General features: G+C 46.1%; 1 protein-coding gene across 7 annotated transcripts in view; it reads right to left on the bottom strand.

Moving 5' to 3' along the window:
* Nucleotides 1-19838, bottom strand: part of GTDC1 (glycosyltransferase like domain containing 1) — a 654615-nt gene that overhangs the window by 455241 nt on the left and 179536 nt on the right. For 6 of the 7 annotated variants that reach the window (XM_063933739.1, XM_063933742.1, XM_063933736.1 and 3 more), the window contains one exon: nt 12724-12897. The exons of the other annotated variant lie outside the window; for it this stretch is intronic. In XM_063933739.1, coding sequence (XP_063789809.1) covers nt 12724-12897 — 174 coding nt within the window. The remainder of the gene's footprint in view (nt 1-12723; nt 12898-19838) is intronic. 7 annotated transcript variants of the gene reach the window in all.

Below are 19838 nucleotides of genomic sequence, written 5' to 3' on the forward strand. Positions count from 1 at the left end.
CTCCTCCCGGAGGGGGCAGCCAGAATGTCGGTAAGTATGACTTTGGTGCTACATCAACATTCTCTGGTTATCTGCCAACTAACTGTGTGCCTAGCATCATGCTCACAATATTGAAGCCTGCAACTTACAGAGCAGAATATGGGGGATATGTACTAAGCCTTGGAGAGTGATAAAGTGGACAGAGATAAAATACCAGCCAATCAGCTCCTAACTGCCATGTTACAGACTGTGTTTGAAAAATGACAGTTAGGAGCTTATTGGCTGGAGCACCATTTATGATTCGGAATGACTGATAACAAGTAAATCACTTGTTGTTAAATCTGCCCCTATATATTATAGCCTACCTATAGACTACTTATACCCCTTTCACACCGCACAAGTAACCCGGTATCGACCCGGCATATTGCCCGATTGACACGGGTCAGCATGTGGTGTGAAAGCGCCATAGCCGAAATCCCGGGTCACTGACCCGGCAATTCAACCTGGGAATAAAGCAGTGTTATTCCCGGGTTGAATACCGGGTCAATGGCAGCGTAAACGGCTCCCGGGTCAATGCGACCAGGGACCCGTTCACTACAACAGGGAGAGGCGGCGCAGAGATGATCTCCTCTCCCAGTGCTGCCTCCGCCCTCCCGTCGCTATGGCAACCCGCCCAGCATATTGCCGGGTCAGGGGAGCCAGCAGTAGCGTTTAATGCCGGATACCACCCGGGACCCGTTTCCAATTCCCGGGTGGGATCCGGCATTGGCGATGTGAAAGGGGTATGACTAAACTTCTGACTGTTCTGAGGAAATGTATCGAAACTAAGTGGTCCACCAAAGATGACCTTGTGATCTGTACACAGATAGCTGTAGTAGTACACTGACATTGGCTGAGATCATCTGGTGCAATGACAAAGGGTGGGGAAGAATCTGGCCGAGGGTCAGTCTTGAAAGAAGCCACTGAGTCACCAATATGGTGGTCAATCCTGGAATCGGCAGGGTCCTGGCCTAAAATTGGCCGGGACTGGAGCTTCCAATCCCGGGGATTTCTGGATTGGCCACACCTTACTTTTTTCTATGCCAGGCAGCATTAAGCGTCCTCAGGAGGCTCAGAAGCTGCCCGGCTCCCACTGCCCCCAACATAGTCAGAGGTCACGGTGCACAGCCAGCCGCCTGCCGGACCTCACCACCTGTTCTGCCCCGCATCTCACCTCTGCTCAATAAGTGACCCACCTTCCTGCCCGTGTAGGTAAGGGTGAGTTACGTGAGTTAGGTGGGTATGGGGGGTGGAGGGGGTTGGGACAGATTTAAAATAAACCAATCCCGATACCCGCGACTGAAAAGATGGCCAAGGATTGGCCACCCTAGTCACCAACATTTACGATACCACTGAGTCAGGCAGTTATTCAAAAGTATTGGCAATAGTTGTTTGTGTAAAGGAAGTAGCGGCAGGCTATGGAAGAAACCATCTCTTGCTGGCTCATTCACTAAGACTGCTGGAGTAATTATAACATATAATACAATACAACTAGAAACTTTGCTATTTTTGTAGCATTTAATAAACAATTTATTGAAAACAGATGCTGCCATCTTAATTGTTGATTCTGGTAATGGATTATTTATTTATCCAAGAGTTTGGAGGTCCAGCCACACAACTGCCCCAGACTGGATATCCTGCCATATACTATGGAGGCCCTCCTATACACTAGTAACCAGATTAGAATACAGTCAGTCATACACAAGCCGAGAGATGAGAGGTGATGCCATACACTAGTCATTAAATTCTCCATAAGGAGATCTGCATTGTAAGCTATATTCCCCATGATGACTGAATTGTGATCAGGATAATGATATTGTGATCAGGATAATGATGATTGGTACAGACACGGGACACTGCTTAACTGGTTGTAGCGTGCCAAAAGTTTTCAATGACAGCTCTGTGTACTTGTAAACAGTTAGGTGCCACCATATTTAGTGCAGTACGTACAACTCTAAAATACAACTGCATATTGTAGCAATACACTAGGATCAATGTTTTCTTCTCTCTTCTGATCCAAAAATAGTCAGGAAAGTGGTTACCATGTCATGATTCCTTTTTACTGCTTTCTATTTGAACATGGGTTTTCCATTACCCGGGGATAGATTGTATGTCAGAGAAGACAAGCCTTGTGGTCGTATTGTTCTCAGGCTTTTAAAAAATGCAAAAGGTATATTGTAAAATAGCAGATCAGTAACTACAAGACACCCTTTAAAAATGCACAAAAATTCTCCAACTTGCCACGGAACGTCTTCAACAATATTATAGTCTAGAATAGATTTGGATGAGGGGTTTGATGCCGAGCAATTTACAGACATTTATAGTGAATGGCACGTCAGCCGGAGCTCCCCAAACAGACAGAAACTTTAGTTGCCATATCAACAAAGTCATTTTCCTTGCTGGATTTTTCACAGCATCACAATGCATCAATCTCTCACTGTTCACTGTACCTGCTTCATCTAAATAAGGTTCACTTGTGGCACAACAGTTTATCAGTTCTCAGCCTTCTGTATCCGCAAGCCTGATAAGTGAAGGAACCAGAAACACGGGGAGGGGGAGAGGGGAATTAGCATAACGGCAAAAGCCTCAGTTGATGTTGCACATTGATACACTTGTGATTAGCTCTTATAAGGCCATTGTGATCTGTTAACAATTAGATTCTATATATATATAAGATTGAGTCTAGTCCCAAATGTCATTTATCCGTTCACAAAACATATTCATTTACCCTCTTTTTCCTTAACCCTAATATTTTGTGTACCTGTAAAAGCCATTTGGATATTTAAGCAGGTATTATCTGCCCAAGATAGATTAAATGACACAATTGTTAATTAGAGTTTTTATGTCATATTGTAGAATGGTTTGCATCTGCATAGGCCAATAGGAAACTAGTTTAGTTTCCGTAAGCAGCTGTGTAATACTGTAAAACCAAAGCGCAGCAGGAGGCGTCTGTAGGAAATAAATACCTCCTGCAAGCATCTGTAATCAAAGTGACACAGCATCGGATCACCATCGTGACAATTGGTTGCGATAGTCACTGTCCTCAGCCAGTTTGCATAAACTTAAACTTACTCAGACTGGCCTCGGAACCACCTGTCGGATCCAGGAAGTCAGTGTCCGGCGACGCAGACCCTGGGCTGGCTGTGTGCGCCTACAAAACGGGGGCAACACGCCCCCATTTTGTAGAATGGTCTCAGTACACCATCACCCAAATGCCGCAGCTTATCAATCATACTGCAGCTAATATAGCAGTGCCTGCTCCACACATGCACAGAGCGGGTCCTTGGCATGAGCAGAACCCAAAATATCAGGTTTGTACGTAAACCATCAGGTGTGGGTACAAATCTGATTCAGACCCAATGTTCCTTACGATTTCTACATAATGTCCATGGGTTAATTTACTGTGGGAAATACACCAGTGTAAACAAGTCAAACAAAAAAAATAAGATTTTACTCACCGGTAAATCTATTTCTCGTAGTCCGTAGTGGATGCTGGGGACTCCGTAAGGACCATGGGGAACAGACGGGCTCCGCAGGACACTGGGCACTCTAAAGAAAGATTTAGTACTATCTGGTGTGCACTGGCTCCTCCCTCTATGCCCCTCCTCCAGACCTCAGTTAAGAAAACTGTGCCCGGAAGAGCAGACATTATAAGGAAAGGATTTTGGAATCCCGGGTAAGACTCATACCAGCCACACCAATCACACCGTATAACTTGTGATACACTTATCCAGTCAACAGTATGAACGACAACAGGGCATCAAACAATGGATGCCAACATAACATAACCCATTATTAAGCAATAACTATATACACGTATTGCAGAAAGTCCGCACTAGGTACGGGCGCCCAGCATCCACTACGGACTACGAGAAATAGATTTACCGGTGAGTAAAATCTTATTTTCTCTAACGTCCTAGTGGATGCTGGGGACTCCGTAAGGACCATGGGGATTATACCAAAGCTCCCAAACGGGCGGGAGAGTGCGGATGACTCTGCAGCACCGAATGGGCAAACTCAAGGTCCTCCTCAGCCAGGGTATCAAACTTGTAGAATTTTGCAAATGTGTTTGAACCCGACCAAGTAACAGCTCGGCAAAGCTGTAATGCCGAGAGCCCTCGGGCAGCCGCCCAAGAAGAGCCCACCTTCCTTGTGGAATGGGCATTCACTGATTTTGGATGCGGCAATCCAGCCGCAGAATGAGCCTGCTGAATCGTGTTACAGATCCAGCGGGCAACGGTTTGCTTTGAAGCAGGAGCACCCAACTTGTTGGGGGCATACAGGATAAACAGCGAGTCAGTTTTCCTGACTCCAGCCGTTCTGGCTACATAAATCTTCAAAGCCCTGACTACATCTAGTAACCTGGAATCCTCCAAGTCACGAGTAGCCGCAGGCACTACAATAGGTTGGTTCAAATGAAAAGATGACACCACCTTTGGCAGAAATTGGGGACGAGTCCGTAATCTGCCCTGTCCACATGGAAAACCAGATAGGGGCTTTTACACGACAAAGCCGCCAATTCTGACACACGCCTAGCCGAAGCTAAGGCCAATAGAATGACCACTTTCCACGTGAGATACTTCAGCTCCACGGTCTTAAGTGGCTCAAACCAGTGGATTTTCAGGAAACCCAACACCACGTTGAAATCCCAAGGTGCCACTGGTGGCACAAAAGGGGGCTGAATATGCAGCACTCCCTTAACAAACGTCTGAACTTCAGGAAGAGAAGCCAGTTCCTTTTGAAAGAAAATGGATAGGGCCGAAATCTGGACCTTTATGGATCCCAACTTCAAGCCCATAGTCACTCCAGACTGTAGAAAGTGCAGAAATCTGCCCAGTTGGAATTCCTCTGTAGGGGCCTTCCTGGCCTCACACCAAGCAACATATTTTCGCCATATGCGGTGATAATGTTTTGCTGTCACGTCCTTCCTAGCCTTTATCAGCGTAGGAATAACTTCCTCCGGAATGCCTTTTTCCGCTAGGATCCGGCGTTCAACCGCCATGCCGTCAAACGCAGCCGCGGTAAGTCTTGGAACAGGCAGGGCCCCTGTTGCAACAGGTCCTGTCTGAGAGGCAGAGGCCATGGGTCCTCTGTGAGCATGTCTTGCAGTTCCGGGTACCAAGTCCTTCTTGGCCAATCCGGAACAATGAGTATTGTTCTCACTCCTCTTCTTCTTACGATTCTCAGCACCTTGGGTATGAGAGGAAGAGGAGGAAACACATAGACCGACTGGAACACCCACGGTGTTACCAGGGCGTCCACAGCTATCGCCTGAGGGTCCCTTAACCTGGCGCAATACCTTTGTAGCTTTTTGTTGAGACGGGACGCCATCATGTCTACTTGTGGCAGTTCCCATCGATTTGTAATCTGAGTGAAGACTTCGTGATGAAGTCCCCACTCTCCCGGGTGAAGGTTGTGCCTGCTGAGGAAGTCTGCTTCCCAGTTGTCCACCCCCGGAATGAACACTGCTGACAGTGCTTGCACGTGATTCTCCGCCCACCGAAGAATCCTGGTGGCTTCCGCCATCGCGACTCTGCTTCTTGTGCCGCCCTGGCGGTTTACATGAGCCACCGCGGTGATGTTGTCTGACTGAATCAGCACCGGTTGGTTGCGAAGCAGGAGCTCCGCTTGACTCAGGGCGTTGAATATGGCCCTTAGTTCCAGGATATTTATGTGCAGACAAGCCTCCTGACTTGACCACAACCCTTGGAAGTTTCTTCCCTGAGTGACTGCCCCCCACCCTCGGAGGCTCGCATCCGTGGTCACCAGGACCCAGTCCTGTATTCCGAACCTGCGGCCCTCGAGAAGGTGAGCACTCTGTAGCCACCACAGAAGAGACACCCTGGCCCTGGGGGACAGGGTGATCAGCCGATGCATCTGCAGATGCGATACGGACCATTTGTCCAACAGATCCCATTGAAAGATCCTCGCATGGAACCTGCCGAAGGGAATGGCTTCGTACGATGCCACCATCTTTCCCAGGACTCGCGTGCAGCGATGCACCGACACCTGTTTCGGTTTTAAGAGGTCTCTGACTAGAGTCACGAGCTCTTGAGCCTTCTCCGCCGGGAGAAGCACCTTCTTCTGGTCTGTGTCCAGAATCATGCCCAGAAAGGGTATTGGTAATGACAGTCCTGTACCACAAATCTGAGGTACTCCTGATGAGGCGGATAAATGGGGACATGCAAGTAAGCATCCTTGATGTCCAGAGACACCATAAAATCCCCCTCTTCCAGGCTTGCAATGACCGCTCTGAGCGATTCCATTTTGAACTTGAATCTTTTCAGATAAATGTTCAGGGACTTTAAATTCAATATAGGTCTGACCGAACCGTCCGGTTTCGGTACCACAAACATTGTGGAATAGTATCCCTTTCCCTGTTGAAGAAGGGGAACCTTTACCACCACCTGCTGGAGAAATAGCTTGTGAATCGCCGCTACCACTACTTCCCTTTCTATGGGGGAAGCTGGCAGGGCCGATTTTAGGTAACGTTGAGGGGGCATCACCTCGAATTCCAGCTTGTATCCCTGAGACACAATCTGTATAGCCCAGCGATCCACCCGTGAGTGAACCCACTGGTGGCTGAAATGTCGGAGACGGGCCCCCACCGCTCCTGGCTCCACCCGTGGAGCCCCAGCGTCATGCGGTGGATTTAGTGGAAGCCGGGGAGGACTTCTGTTCCTGGGAACTAGCTGTAAGGTGCAGCTTTTTTCCTCTACCCCTGCCTCTAGCAAGAAAGGAAGCACCTCTGACCTTCTTGCTTCTTTGTGCGCGAAAGGACTGCATTTGGTAATACGGTGCTTTCTTAGGTTGTGAGGGAATATATGGCAAAAAGTTTGACTTCCCAGCAGTAGCTGTGGAAACCAGGTCCGAGAGACCGTCCCCAAACAATTCCTCACCCTTGTAAGGTAACACCTCCATGTGTTTTTTGGAGTCGGCATCACCTGTCCACTGCCGAGTCCACAGGACCCTCCTGGCAGAAATTGACATTGCATTAATTCTAGAGCCCAGTAGGCAAATGTCCCTCTGGGCATCCCTCATATATAGGACAGTGTCTTTTATATGCCCCAGGGTCAGCATAATGGTATCCCTGTCCAAGGTATCCATTTCCTCAGACAGATTATCTGTCCACGCTGCTACAGCACTACACATCCACGCCGACGCAATTGCCAGCCTCAGTAGAGTCCCTGAATGTGTATAAACAGATTTCAGGATACTTTCCTGCTTTCTATCGGCAGGATCCTTTAGGGCGGCCGTATCCTGTGACGGCAGGGCCACCTTCTTAGATAAGCGTGTGAGAGCTTTATCTACCCTAGGGGAGGATTCCCAGCGCACCCTGTCCTCTGGCGGGAAAGGGATACGCCATAAGTAACCTTTTGGAAATCAGGACTTTCTTATCAGGGGAATCCCACGCTCTTTCACATAACTCATTTAACTCATGTGAAGGGGGAAAAGTCACCTCTTGCTTTTTCTCCCCATACATATAAACCCTCTTGTCAGGGACAGGGTTTACCTCTGATATGTGTAAAACATCCTTCATCGCTATAGTCATGTAGCGGATAGCTTTTGTCATTTTCGGTTGCAATTTTGCATCATCATCGTCGTCGACACTGGAGTCAGAATCCGTGTCGACATTTGTGTCAACCATTTTGGATAGTGGGCGCTTTTGAGACCCTGAGGGCTTCTGCGCTGTAGGATCAGGCATGGGTTGAGACCCTGACTGGCCCAAGCTATCAGCTTTATCCAACCTTTTATGTAAGGAGTTTACATTATCATTTAACACCTTCCACATATCCATCCAATCAGATGTCGGCACCGTCTGCGGCGACACGTCATTCAACTGCACTTGCTCTGCCTCCACATAGCCCTCTTCGTCAAACATGTCGACACACGCGTACCGACACACCACACACACAGGGGAAGCTCTAAATGAGGACAGGACCCCCACAAGGCCGTTTGGAGAGACAGAGAGAGAGTATGCCAGCACACACCCCAGCGCTATATGACCCAGGAATCACACAGTAACTTAGTGTTTACCCAGTAGCTGCTGTATTATGATTAATGCGCCTAAATTTATGTGCCCCCCCTCTCTCTTTAACCCTTCTACCGTGATTCTGCAGGGGAGAGCCTGGGGAGCTTCCTCTCAGCGGAGCTGTGGAAGGAAAATGGCGCTGGTGAGTGCTGAGGAAGAAGGCCCCGCCCCCTCAGCGGCGGGCTTCTGTCCCGCGATTTTGTGTAAAATTAATGGCGGGGGCTCATGCATATAACAGTGTCCAACTGTATATGTGCAGCTTTCGCCAGGAGGTATCAATTGCTGCCCAGGGCGCCCCCCCCTGCGCCCTGCACCCTACAGTGACCGGAGTGTGTGGGTTAGTGTGGGCGCAATGGCGCACAGCTGCAGTGCTGTGCGCTACCTCATGTGAAGACAGGAGTCTTCTGCCGCCGATTTCGATGTCTTCTCTGCTTCTGCCGGCTTCTGTCTTCTGGCTCTGCGAGGGGGACGGCGGCGCGGCTCCGGGAACGGACGACAAGGTCAGGTCCTGTGTTCGATCCCTCTGGAGCTAATGGTGTCCAGTATCCTAAGAAGCGCAACCTAGCCGCAGTTAGTAGGTTTGCTTCTCTCCCCTCAGTCCCACGTAGCAGAGAGTCTGTTGCCAGCAGAAGCTCTCTGAAAATAAAAAACCTAACTAAAATACTTTCTTATTAGCAAGCTCAGGAGAGCTCACTAAAAGCACCCAGCTCTGTCCGGACACAGATTCTAACTGAGGTCTGGAGGAGGGGCATAGAGGGAGGAGCCAGTGCACACCAGATAGTACTAAATCTTTCTTTAGAGTGCCCAGTCTCCTGCGGAGCCCGTCTTTTCCCCATGGTCCTTATGGAGTCCCCAGCATTTACTAGGACGTTAGAGAAATATAAAAATCATGATATGAAACACCTACAAGATGAATAATAATTACCATACAGAACCGCGTTGTCGAATACAAAACGTAAAATGCCTATAGGAAAAACTATGGCAATAGTGACTACAACAAAATGTATGGTATTGCAATGGGTAGAACATATACTGTTTGTGAGCAATGAGAACTAGAACATACATGACTTCAATGTAACATTAAGGAATAGAGGATGTGTAATCTGACGGAGTTCTAAAACAGTGCCAGTATGTTCTATGGCATGTATTGTGTTACTATATACTAAAGCATGTATGGTGCCAGCGTGCCCTACAGTATGTACTAAGAGTATGGTATCTGCAAGCAGTAGAGGAAGTATGCTGCATGTAGTAAAATATGTATAGTGCGACTTACTGGCATCCTACATTTCATAGTACTTGCTGGCACCAAATATATTTTACTGTTTACTAACACTATACATACTCCACTACTTACCGGCACCATGCGTGCTCCACTACTTACCAGCACCATGTATGTGCCGCTACTTAATGCCAACATGAGTCCACCACTACTTTCCGGGAACTATATGTGCTCTACTACATAACTGCAACCATGCGTGCTCCACTACTTACCGGCACCATGCATGCTCCACTACTTACCGGCAACCATGCGTGCTCTACTACTTACTGGCGACCATGCATGCTGTAAGACTTATGGGCAACCATGCATGCTCTACTACTTACTGGCGACCATGCATGATCTACAACTTACCGGCAACCATGCGTGCTCTAGTAGTTACTTGCACCATGAGTGCTCCACTACTTACCGGTAACAATGTTTATCCCGCCAGCCATTTCACCTTGTATGCCACCAGTTAGGGGTAGATCATGAAGAGTCAACATGGTCTCAGTAATCTCACTTAATAAATCAAGCAGCGTGGTGACACAATACCTAACGCTGCTGCTTTACATCACTGGGATCATGAGTTATACTTTAAAATATATTTGGAGTTTGTATGTTCTCCCAGTGTCTGAGGTTGCTTTCTTCTATCATGCAAAAACATAATGTTAGGCTATTTGGCTTCTGACAAAAACTGACCCTAGCGTAATGCGTGTGACCATGTGGTAGGGAACATAGAGTGTAAGCTCAGTAGAGGCAAGGACTGATGTGAATGACTTATGTGTTCCCTGAAAAGTGCTATGTAATATGTGTGCTATATAAATAAGTTAATAAACAAATTATATATAAAATTAGATATCCATTTCATGGATCAAAAAACGAAACTGCCAAACTGGAATATGCTCAAATATCTTTAAAAACTAAAAAGAGTTTAACCATCATTTTTTTAAGACTAAAAGGGGTTAAGGATAAAGCAAAAATAAAATTAGAGGTCAGACCTAGCACAAAATAAATCACCTTAAGTTCTTTAGCCTTGAGATTTTTTTTTTTTGTATTTTATTTTGCATCTCTGCAAAATTATGCATTTTAAAAAGACTGCAGGCAGGGAAATGATTGTCAGTCATGCAAATAATCACTTACTTACACTATATGCGTTTGGTTTGGATAAAGCAAATTACCATTTGAAAATAACTCAAAAAACACTCTGGGCTAAGAGCTCGCTTTATAAATCTCAGTTTGGCCGCAGCAATCCTTAACCTTTTTCTTCTCAATTTCCACTCAACTAGTTTGAGAGGAGTTGTGGAATTCGATAACAAAATGAACTCATGGGTTTTCCATGTATTATTCAAAATAATTAGAAAAAGGTAATACAGAAAAAAGAAAGTTGTTTTAATTTTGTAAGTCCATTCATAGATGTCAGCAATACAGCTAACGCATTTGTATACGTGTGCCAACATACATATTCAGGATAATTTTTTTCATCAAACACAGTTTTAAAGAGTTCACAAAAACTCTACAAACATGAATCTTGTAAATCCCACAGAAACAACGCTCTCATAGGTGGACAGCTAAAGGTTACATAAATTCATAAATCCTGGCACAAACAATACAGTTAATTTACAAACTAGATCACAGAGTGTCTGCAATTTGGCAGAGTTTCACGGGCAGCTCGTTGCTATTTATCTCTAACAGAATAACAGAGCATTAGAAAACTATGCAGTTGTAGTTAAATAACCAACAGTAAGGACCTACTTCATGATAAACTCAAGGGCGTAGCTACCATAGGTGCAGGCAGTGCAGCTGCTATGGGGCCCAGAGCTGAGAGGGGCCCACCTTACCTGTCAAAGTAACATGTGTTATATACATTTGTTGCCATTGGGTAGTACGTAGTGGTCCTCTCAAACTTTTTCTTGGGGCCTGCAATATATCTAGGTATGCCCCTGGACCTGCTCATTGTAGTGTGGTAAAAAATGAACTGGAGGGCATTTTAATGTTACATAATATGAATCGGGGCACTGTAATGAGGCACAATATGAACGGTGAGCACTATATATCATAATGTAAATTGGGGGTGTTGTGCGGCATAATGTGTACTGGCAGCTCTGAAATGTGACATAGGGTGAACTTAAGCACTACGACGATACATAAAAGAAACAAGGCCACTACTATGGGGCATAACATTAAATAAAGCTCCATTATAGTTCAGAAAATGAACTAGGGCACTATTACAGGGCATAAAATGAACAACTGCTGCAGAGAAGTGTCTCTCTAGAAGCATTGGGACAGGGACTCCTTCAAAATGTTGCTATGGGGCCCACAAAATTCTGCCTACGCCCAAGGATCCACTTATGATCAGATATAAAAATGTTACATGTCATATCACAGACAAAGGTCCCTTTATAACAGGCGTTTGGCTAAATTTACTAAAGCGTAAAAAAAAATGAAAAGTGGTGGTGTTGCCCATAGCAACAAATCAGATTCTGTCATTTTCTAGGATGCAATAGAGAAATAATAGACATAGAGATATATCCAATTAGGGTCGAAAACTGCCATCTGTCGAAAAGACGTCAGTTTTCGACTTTTTAAGGTCGAATCATGATTCGACCTATTCAATCCCAGCTGGGTTTTTTCTGACAAGTCTGGGAATTTGACTTGTCGAATAGTTCGTAAATCGACGGTATAGCTGCTGATTCACGTACTTTTGAGGGAAACGGGCCAAATTCGACAGGATTTGGCCTCGTTTCCGACCATCTCAGTCCGACATAAAAAAATGTCGGACTGAGATGAAGGACCTTACAAGAGGAGAGAGGGGAGAGCCGCAGGGAGAGCAGCGCTACAGCACAGCGCTGCAGCAGGCGGTCTCACAGCCGCGCCGCTCACAGCAGCGTCCACCCGGCTCTAGCAAGTGAGGTCACGCTTGCTGGAGCCAGCTGGACACTGCCGTGAGGTCAGGCGGCTGTGAGACATCCTTCTGTAGCACTGCTCTCCTCCGTCTGCCCGCGGCTGTCCCCCGTCTCCCACCTCTCCTCCACTCACAGGTGACAGGTCTCATCTCAATTCGACTTTTAAAGTTGAATTGAGATGGGATTGAATAGGGGTTGTCGGATCCATTCTGACAAATGCATGACGGAATGGATCCGACCCTAATTGAATATACCCCATAATCTGATTGGTTGCTATGGGCAACATCACCACTTTCATTTTTAGAAGCTTTAGTAAATTTACCCCATTGTGTTTTAGGAGTAAACGTTCCTATAGTCCCAAATAAACGCCACTCTAGGTTTCTTCCCAGCAGGCCAGAATGTCAACAAATATACACAAACACACTAGAAAGAAGATGACACTCTTCAATAGATACATTAGATTATAGGAAAATAAACAAGTCCCAGAATGTAAACGGTAAATTAATACATACCGGCTGACGTCAGGAAACCGGATGGGAAAGTGGATGACCTGGCTCTTTGGTCGGATGATCTGTTCTAGATCTTTCGGACGGTGGTCTGGTATCATCTTCATGAACTTGTTGATTGATGTTAGGAAAGACTCCATATTGAAGGTGGAGTTAAACACCACAGTATCTGCTACTAAACTGAAAATACATGGCTGGAATTACATATGACTCCACTTTGTATCATTTCCTGTTTTCCTTTATGTTTACATACCTTCCAACACAGTCACTTACACCAGTAACAGAACGCTCCTGGAATTCCCACTACATGTCTGATAGCAGGAAGTCCAGGAGCAGAGTACTTTGTACCTGGTAGAAGGGGTTATGTTGGAGGATCTGCTACTAGTTCCTGACACTGGTTAAAAAGCCCTTGTCAAATTGTGGAAAATATTTAGTACGCTTATCCATTAGAATTTAGTGTCAGTCCAATAGAAAATAGTGACATTACTGGTGGGACAACCATGTTTTTCTCAGTGATGGCAAACCCTGTTTTGAAAGAGTCAATGTGACATAAAATTTACATAGCAGACCTTGAGTCCATGACACACCCGGAAACAGAAATCCTGCTTATAGACTTATTTTGCCCTTGCCATTGGAGCTTTTATTATTATTAAACTCCTTTATTTTTAAAGGCACCACAAAGTTTCTGCAGCGCCATGCAGATTGTACACACACAGTAACAGTAAAACATGACACATCTGTGGAACTGTAAATATAAAATGACATATAGGATAATACGGGGCAGTAACAGTATGTAGACGCAGACTAGATACAAGGCGATGGGGACTCATTGTATCTTAGGAGGCAAATGGAGGGGAGTCAAAGGGAGAGGAAGTCAGTTCAGCACTCGGTGAGACTGTAAAAGGTGACCAGAGGGATAGATGGGATGCAGTCAAGATCCCGCCGGACGGAATACCGACACCGGAATCCCGACTGGCACAATCCCGACATATTCTCCCTCTGTGGGTGTCCACGACACCCATAGAGGGAGAATAAATGAGTGTGCCGAGCGTAGCGAGGCACCGTGCCCGCAGTGTGGCGAGCACAGCGAGCCCACAAGGGGCTGCGTTGCGCTCGCCCCCCTGTCGGGATTGTGCCGGTTGGGATTCCAGTGTCGGGATTCTGACCGCCGGGATCCCGTACGGCGGCATTTCGTACTGATCCCGGGTAGGTATACTATAGCGGCACGGATTGTGCTGCTATAGCTCTTCCCGATTCACCTCTTCACCAAGGCAAAGCAGAAACCAGTGCAGACGAGATGTATTAACATCTCAGCTGTCAGAGTAGGGGAATGAAAACTCCCCCTTCCAGCGACTCCTGTCAGTACCGCAGCCCATCAGCCAAATACTGGTGCACGGTGTCTCACTGCGCGGGTAGCTCCACTGGGTATGTGCGAGATCTCACAAGTGTCGCAAGCTCTGCCATGCAGCCCCAGAGCCCAGCAGCCGCCACAGCCAGGTACAGTGGCTGTGAATGGGACAACAACAGCTGCAGCTGTCGGAATCAATAGCTGCATCTGTGAAAACGGTCAGTGCCACCGACTGTTCATACAAGTCTGGCACATTGCCAAAGTGCCCTTGTCATTTTCCACACAGCTCACATTCAGAAATGGGGAAAACCGGTAACTGCTGCATGTAACGTGTGCAGTTTCCGTTTTCTCATCTATCGCCACATCATACTGTACACCTATACCAGAGTATAAGATGCAGGAGATAAGGGAAAGGGGCACTGGAAACAAGGATAGTACGGAGGAGGAACATGAGGATAGATGTGCCTGCTTGCGAGACCTTACATGCTACAGGGAAGGGGAGAAAGGTGGAGGGTGAACTGGTGATAAGCGAAGCACAAGGGAGAAGAGTGGAGATTTAGGCGGAGCTGGGGTAGGCTTTGATGAAGAGGTAAGTTTTGAGTAAATGTTTGAAGCTGGTGAGATTGGGAAGCTCCCTATTAAGAAACAGGGTTACTGCTCAGCAAAGCAGTAGAAACTGAACCTCACTTATAAGAGTTGTGGAGATCATAAAGAGAGTGGGCGGTATCCAATTAGCCGGGGAATATCCAACAAGCCCCAATAAACCGGCGCTAGACACGGCTTATCAGGGATTATATTTCACCTGTCTCAGGCAACCGATCTAATTGAACAGCCTGTAAAAAAAAATATTGGTGAACCATCGGGAAAGTTTTTTGCACAAATGTTTTACTGCTGCTAATTGGATACCCCCCATGTCTGTTTTATTTTATACATCTATTTAGCATTCTGTACACAGTGTTAAACAGAATTAGTTTTTTACAATATTAACACGTAACAATACAAGAAATACAAGTGCACAGAGGTAATTACATAAAAGACAAAGGGCCTAATTCAGACCTGATCACTCCTTTTGCAGAGTCGCCGCCCATAGAGAGTGAAAACCTGCCCCGTGCAAGTGTGCGAATGCATGTGTACACCGTGCGAAAACTTCGCCAGACAGCAGAAATCTGCAAATCCATTCACAACTCACTCACCATCAAATGATTTTTCCAGTCTGTGCAGGTTGTGGGTAGTCCAGGACTTACTCCTACAGTGCGTTACAAACAGGTCGATCGGGGCCGGAGCTGATGTCACATATCCTCCAAGAAATCGCTTGTGAACAACTGCGTTTTCCTGACCCTCCCAGAAAATGGCCAGTTACCACCCCCAAACGTCCACTTCCTGTCATTCAACTTGCATACGCCTAGCATACGCCTAGCGAATGAAATTTTCGCACCATTCTTTCACAGTTTGACCTTGCGTCTGCGCATTGCGATCCATACTCATGCGCAGTCGTTCAGTAATCGCCCGTCATGCGTAATCGCACAACAGCGATCAGGTCTGAATTAGGCCCTAAATCTCATGTTATCATTTATTTGCTATACTAAACACAATAAAAATTGGCAGGTATAAATACAATTATTACCAGGCACCCCTGTGAGGAATAATATGTTTCATGCAGGGAAACACACACATTGCTGCCCTCATAAGTAGCCTCACTAGACAGACACCCGCTGAAATACAAGACGATACAAGACTGCAATCGTGACCAACACCTACACCAATGTCCTGCCAGTCAGTGATGTCTAAGAAATGTGCTTAATACAGCGTAAGGATATTGCTGAACAAATATAGGAGCGTGACCTGTTGTTCAAGTACCAGTGAATAGACTGAGCTAACATAACATGTAGCCGGTATACAACACATGCTTATTTGAGAATACATGTCTAAAGGAAGGGCTGTCAGCTGTGCAAAATGGTGAAATAGATCAAATCCATGAGGAGGCAGGAGAGTAACAGTTATAATGCCTGTGGCATGTTCCTTAGGGGGACATTTACTAAGCAGTGATAAGAGCGGAGAAGTGAGCCAGTGGAGAAGTTGCCCATGGCAACCAATCAGCACTGAAGTAACATCTATAATTTGCATACTATAAAATGATACAGAGCTGCTGATTGGTTGATGGGGAAATTTCTCCACTGGCTCACTTCTCCGCTCTTATCACTGCTTAGTAAATATACCCCTTAGTGCACTACCCGCCTTCCCAAGGAGAGTGCAGAGCAAAATATAATAGAACTAAACTTTACATAGAGGTTTAGCAACACTCAAGATACATTTGTATTTCTAGTGATTAATAAAAACGAAAAAAAAACAAAAACCCTTGCATTGTTATTCTATCATAATTGCAACAATTAACACTACGTTAGGTCCTGTAAGCCATTTACTGAAGGTTAAGTGAGTCGATCATTACAGTGACCAATGAGCAGACATAACACTAGTTTGTGACATGTGTGAGCCGTCATATTTTAGCTCAGTACAGCTTACATAAAGAAATATTCCTGAGTAATGGCTTAGCAGCTTGTGAAAATCGTGTTATTTCCCTGTTAAAGGTCTAGAACATTACTTAACTCCATATGAAGCTATAACTGTTAAACTGATGTTGATATGCTTCATTGGGCATAATGGAGCAAGAGAGACGTCTTATGTTCCGGAATTTATCAAAGTGCTTCCTCACACTCCATTATACAAGATAAAGGAAGCTGACCTCTAGTTTTCCCTTTTCCACCCACTGAAGCGATTGCATTTGCTACTGTCCATCCATTGATATACAAACTATAACCATTACAAAATTAATGTTAAGGATTGCAGTAGAAAAACAGCACAGTCATTTCAAACTCTGCAGAAAAAAATAAAACTGACGGGAAAGTAAAGATTAGCAAAATTACAAACACTGTAAACTAGAGAGCTTGCTGGAGACACTTTTGCCTATGCTGTTCCTGCATCTCGTTGGCCAGAGTCACTTGGGATATTACAGTAGTGTGTCCACCTGACACCACCTCTTTTAGACTGGCATTCTGAAATAGGCGCATGTTAGAGAATGCAATTAAGGTGCTACATGTGATATGCTACATGGGTTCAGGCACATATCTATTATGTCTGGACCCTGTCCTTGTGCATTGAGGTGGATCTGTGTTTTAAAGAATACAGTATGGAGAGAGACTGTATCAAAGTCTGCACAAGTTATTCCAAAACCCTTTTCCTACAGTGAAGAACCTATGTAAGATCGTCCCTGTCTCTCTGAGGATGAGCATACCCACAGGAGGTTTACAGTGCAAAACTTGTGTTTATTTGTCAAACAATGCACTTAGAAGCTAGGAAAATGGAATACAGGACACATTAGAAGTTTACTCCTATCTGAAGAATTGATATATATTGAATTTTTCCTTAATGATGGTCTCTGGACAAAACAGAATTCTCTTTCTCATCCTTACTGCTGGACCTCAGACTTAAACTTTACTAAATAGAGTATCATTTAATTTGAAAGGTCCACTGTACTACTGGACATACTTTTGGTTTTCAGTGTTATTGATGAGAACCAGCTCCTGGAGGTCCCATCCAGCTTGGGACTATTGTCATGGCTCCTTTTGTTATTCCTGATGCCTTGAACACACTACTTCAAGGCCTGCCATTGTTTCAGAATAACCAGTGCCGTAACTAGCCATTGTAGCGCTGTGTGCAAGAAACGACAGTGGCGCGCCCCCCCCCCATGTAAGACAGGGGCAGTGCGCGCCACAGGCGCGTAAAAAAATTATAGGGGCGTGGCTTCACGGGGAAGGGGCGTGGCCACAAAATAACAGCAATTCATACTACGGTGCACAGTAGTCTACATTATTCAAATTACGCTGCACAGTAGCGCCACTACACCAGGTAGAGCCCCTTTTATACATTACAGCAGACAGCGTCCCCCTTTTTACACATTACGGCAGCCAGTCCCCCTCTTTACACATTGCGGCAGCCAGGCCCCCTCTTTACACATTGCGGCAGCCAGGCACCCTTTTTACACATTGCGGCAGCCAGACCCCCTTTTTATACATTGTGGCAGCCATTCCCCCTTTTTACACATTGCGGCAGCCAGGACCCCATTTTACACATTGCGGCAGCCAGGACCCCCCCTTTTTACACATTACGGCAGCCAGTCCCCCTTTTTACACATTGCGGCAGCCAGGACCCCTTTTTACACATTGCGGCAGCCAGGACCCCATTTTACACATTGCGGCAGTCAGGACCCCCCCTTTTTACACATTGCGGCAGCCAGGACCCCCCCTTTTTACACATTACGGCAGCCAGTCCCCCTTTTTACACATTGCGGCAGCCAGGACCCCATTTTACACATTGCGGCAGCCAGTCCCCCTTTTTACATATTGCGGCAGCCAGGCCCCCTTTTTACACATTGCGGCAGCCAGACCCCCTTTTTATACATTGCGGCAGCCAGGACCCCTTTTTACACATTGCGGCAGACGGTGTCCCCCTGAGAGAGAGAGAGAGAGAGAGAGAGAGAAAGAGAAAGAGAAAGAGAGAGAGAGAGAGAGAGACATACTTACCTTCTCCCCGCTGACAGGCTCCTCGTGCAGCTCCCTCTCGGTGCAGGCTGTGTGAGGTGAGAAGGAGGAGGAGGGAGGGGGAGCAGGGAGCCGCAGCAGCGCTATTTGATTGGTAGTAAGCGCCGCTGCAGCATCCCCCTCTCCTTCTGTATTGGTTGCCTGGCGCTGCTGTGGATGCTGGGATGAAGGAACCGCATCCCAGCATCCATAGCAGCGCCGGGCAGCCAATACAGAAGGAGAGGGGGATGCTGCAGCGGCGCTTACTACCAATCAAATAGCGCTGCTGCGGCTCCCTGCTCCCCCTCCCTCCTCCTCCTTGAACCCGGCGCTGGTCTCTCTCCTCCAGCGCGGCGCACACAGAGGCGGCATGTAATGAGTCAATTTGACTCATTACATGCCGCTGGCCGTTGCGCCCCCAGGGCAACTGCGCTGTGTGCCAAGCCCACTTGGCACACACGTAGTTACGGCCCTGAGAATAACTATATTGGTCCAGGATTTTAATTCAAGAGACATTCTTTCCTAGGAGAGGGTCTTCTTTCCAACTGTTGTCTGTAAAATGTTGTTCCCATTTCCTCTCTTACTGTGGTACCTGTGGGATATCCCACTCTATTATTCCCAGCAGTTAAAGTCTGCTGCCCCATCAAAATGTCAAAAATGTTTGGTTATCTATTGTTTACATAGACTATGTATTCAGATTTGTAATATTATTGCCAACATACAAGACAACAGCCTTTGTGCAGATTTTGAAAAGGGTATTTTACAGCAATTGTGGTTTCATATTTTAGTGATATATTAGTTCCAACTCTTACCTATTTGCAATAATTCAGAGAAAATAAGATTATACTTACAGGTAAATCTATTTCTCGTAGTCCGTAGTGGATGCTGGGGACTCCGTAAGGACCATGGGGAATAGACGGGCTCCGCAGGAGACATCGGCACTTTAAGAAATAATTTAGATTCTGGTGTGCTCTGGCTCCTCCCTCTATGTCCCTCCTCCAGACCTCAGTTAGAGAAACTGTGCCCGGAAGAGCTGACAGTACAAGGAAAGTATTTTGGTAATCCAGGGCAAGATTCATACCAGCCACACCAATAACACCGTATAACTTGAGATAAACATACCCAGTCAACAGTATGAACAACAACAGAGCAACAGGTCCAACCCTGATGCAACCATAACATAACCCTTATTGAAGCAA

This window comes from Pseudophryne corroboree, chromosome 7 (genome assembly GCF_028390025.1).
Source record: "Pseudophryne corroboree isolate aPseCor3 chromosome 7, aPseCor3.hap2, whole genome shotgun sequence".
Taxonomy (NCBI): domain Eukaryota; kingdom Metazoa; phylum Chordata; class Amphibia; order Anura; family Myobatrachidae; genus Pseudophryne; species Pseudophryne corroboree.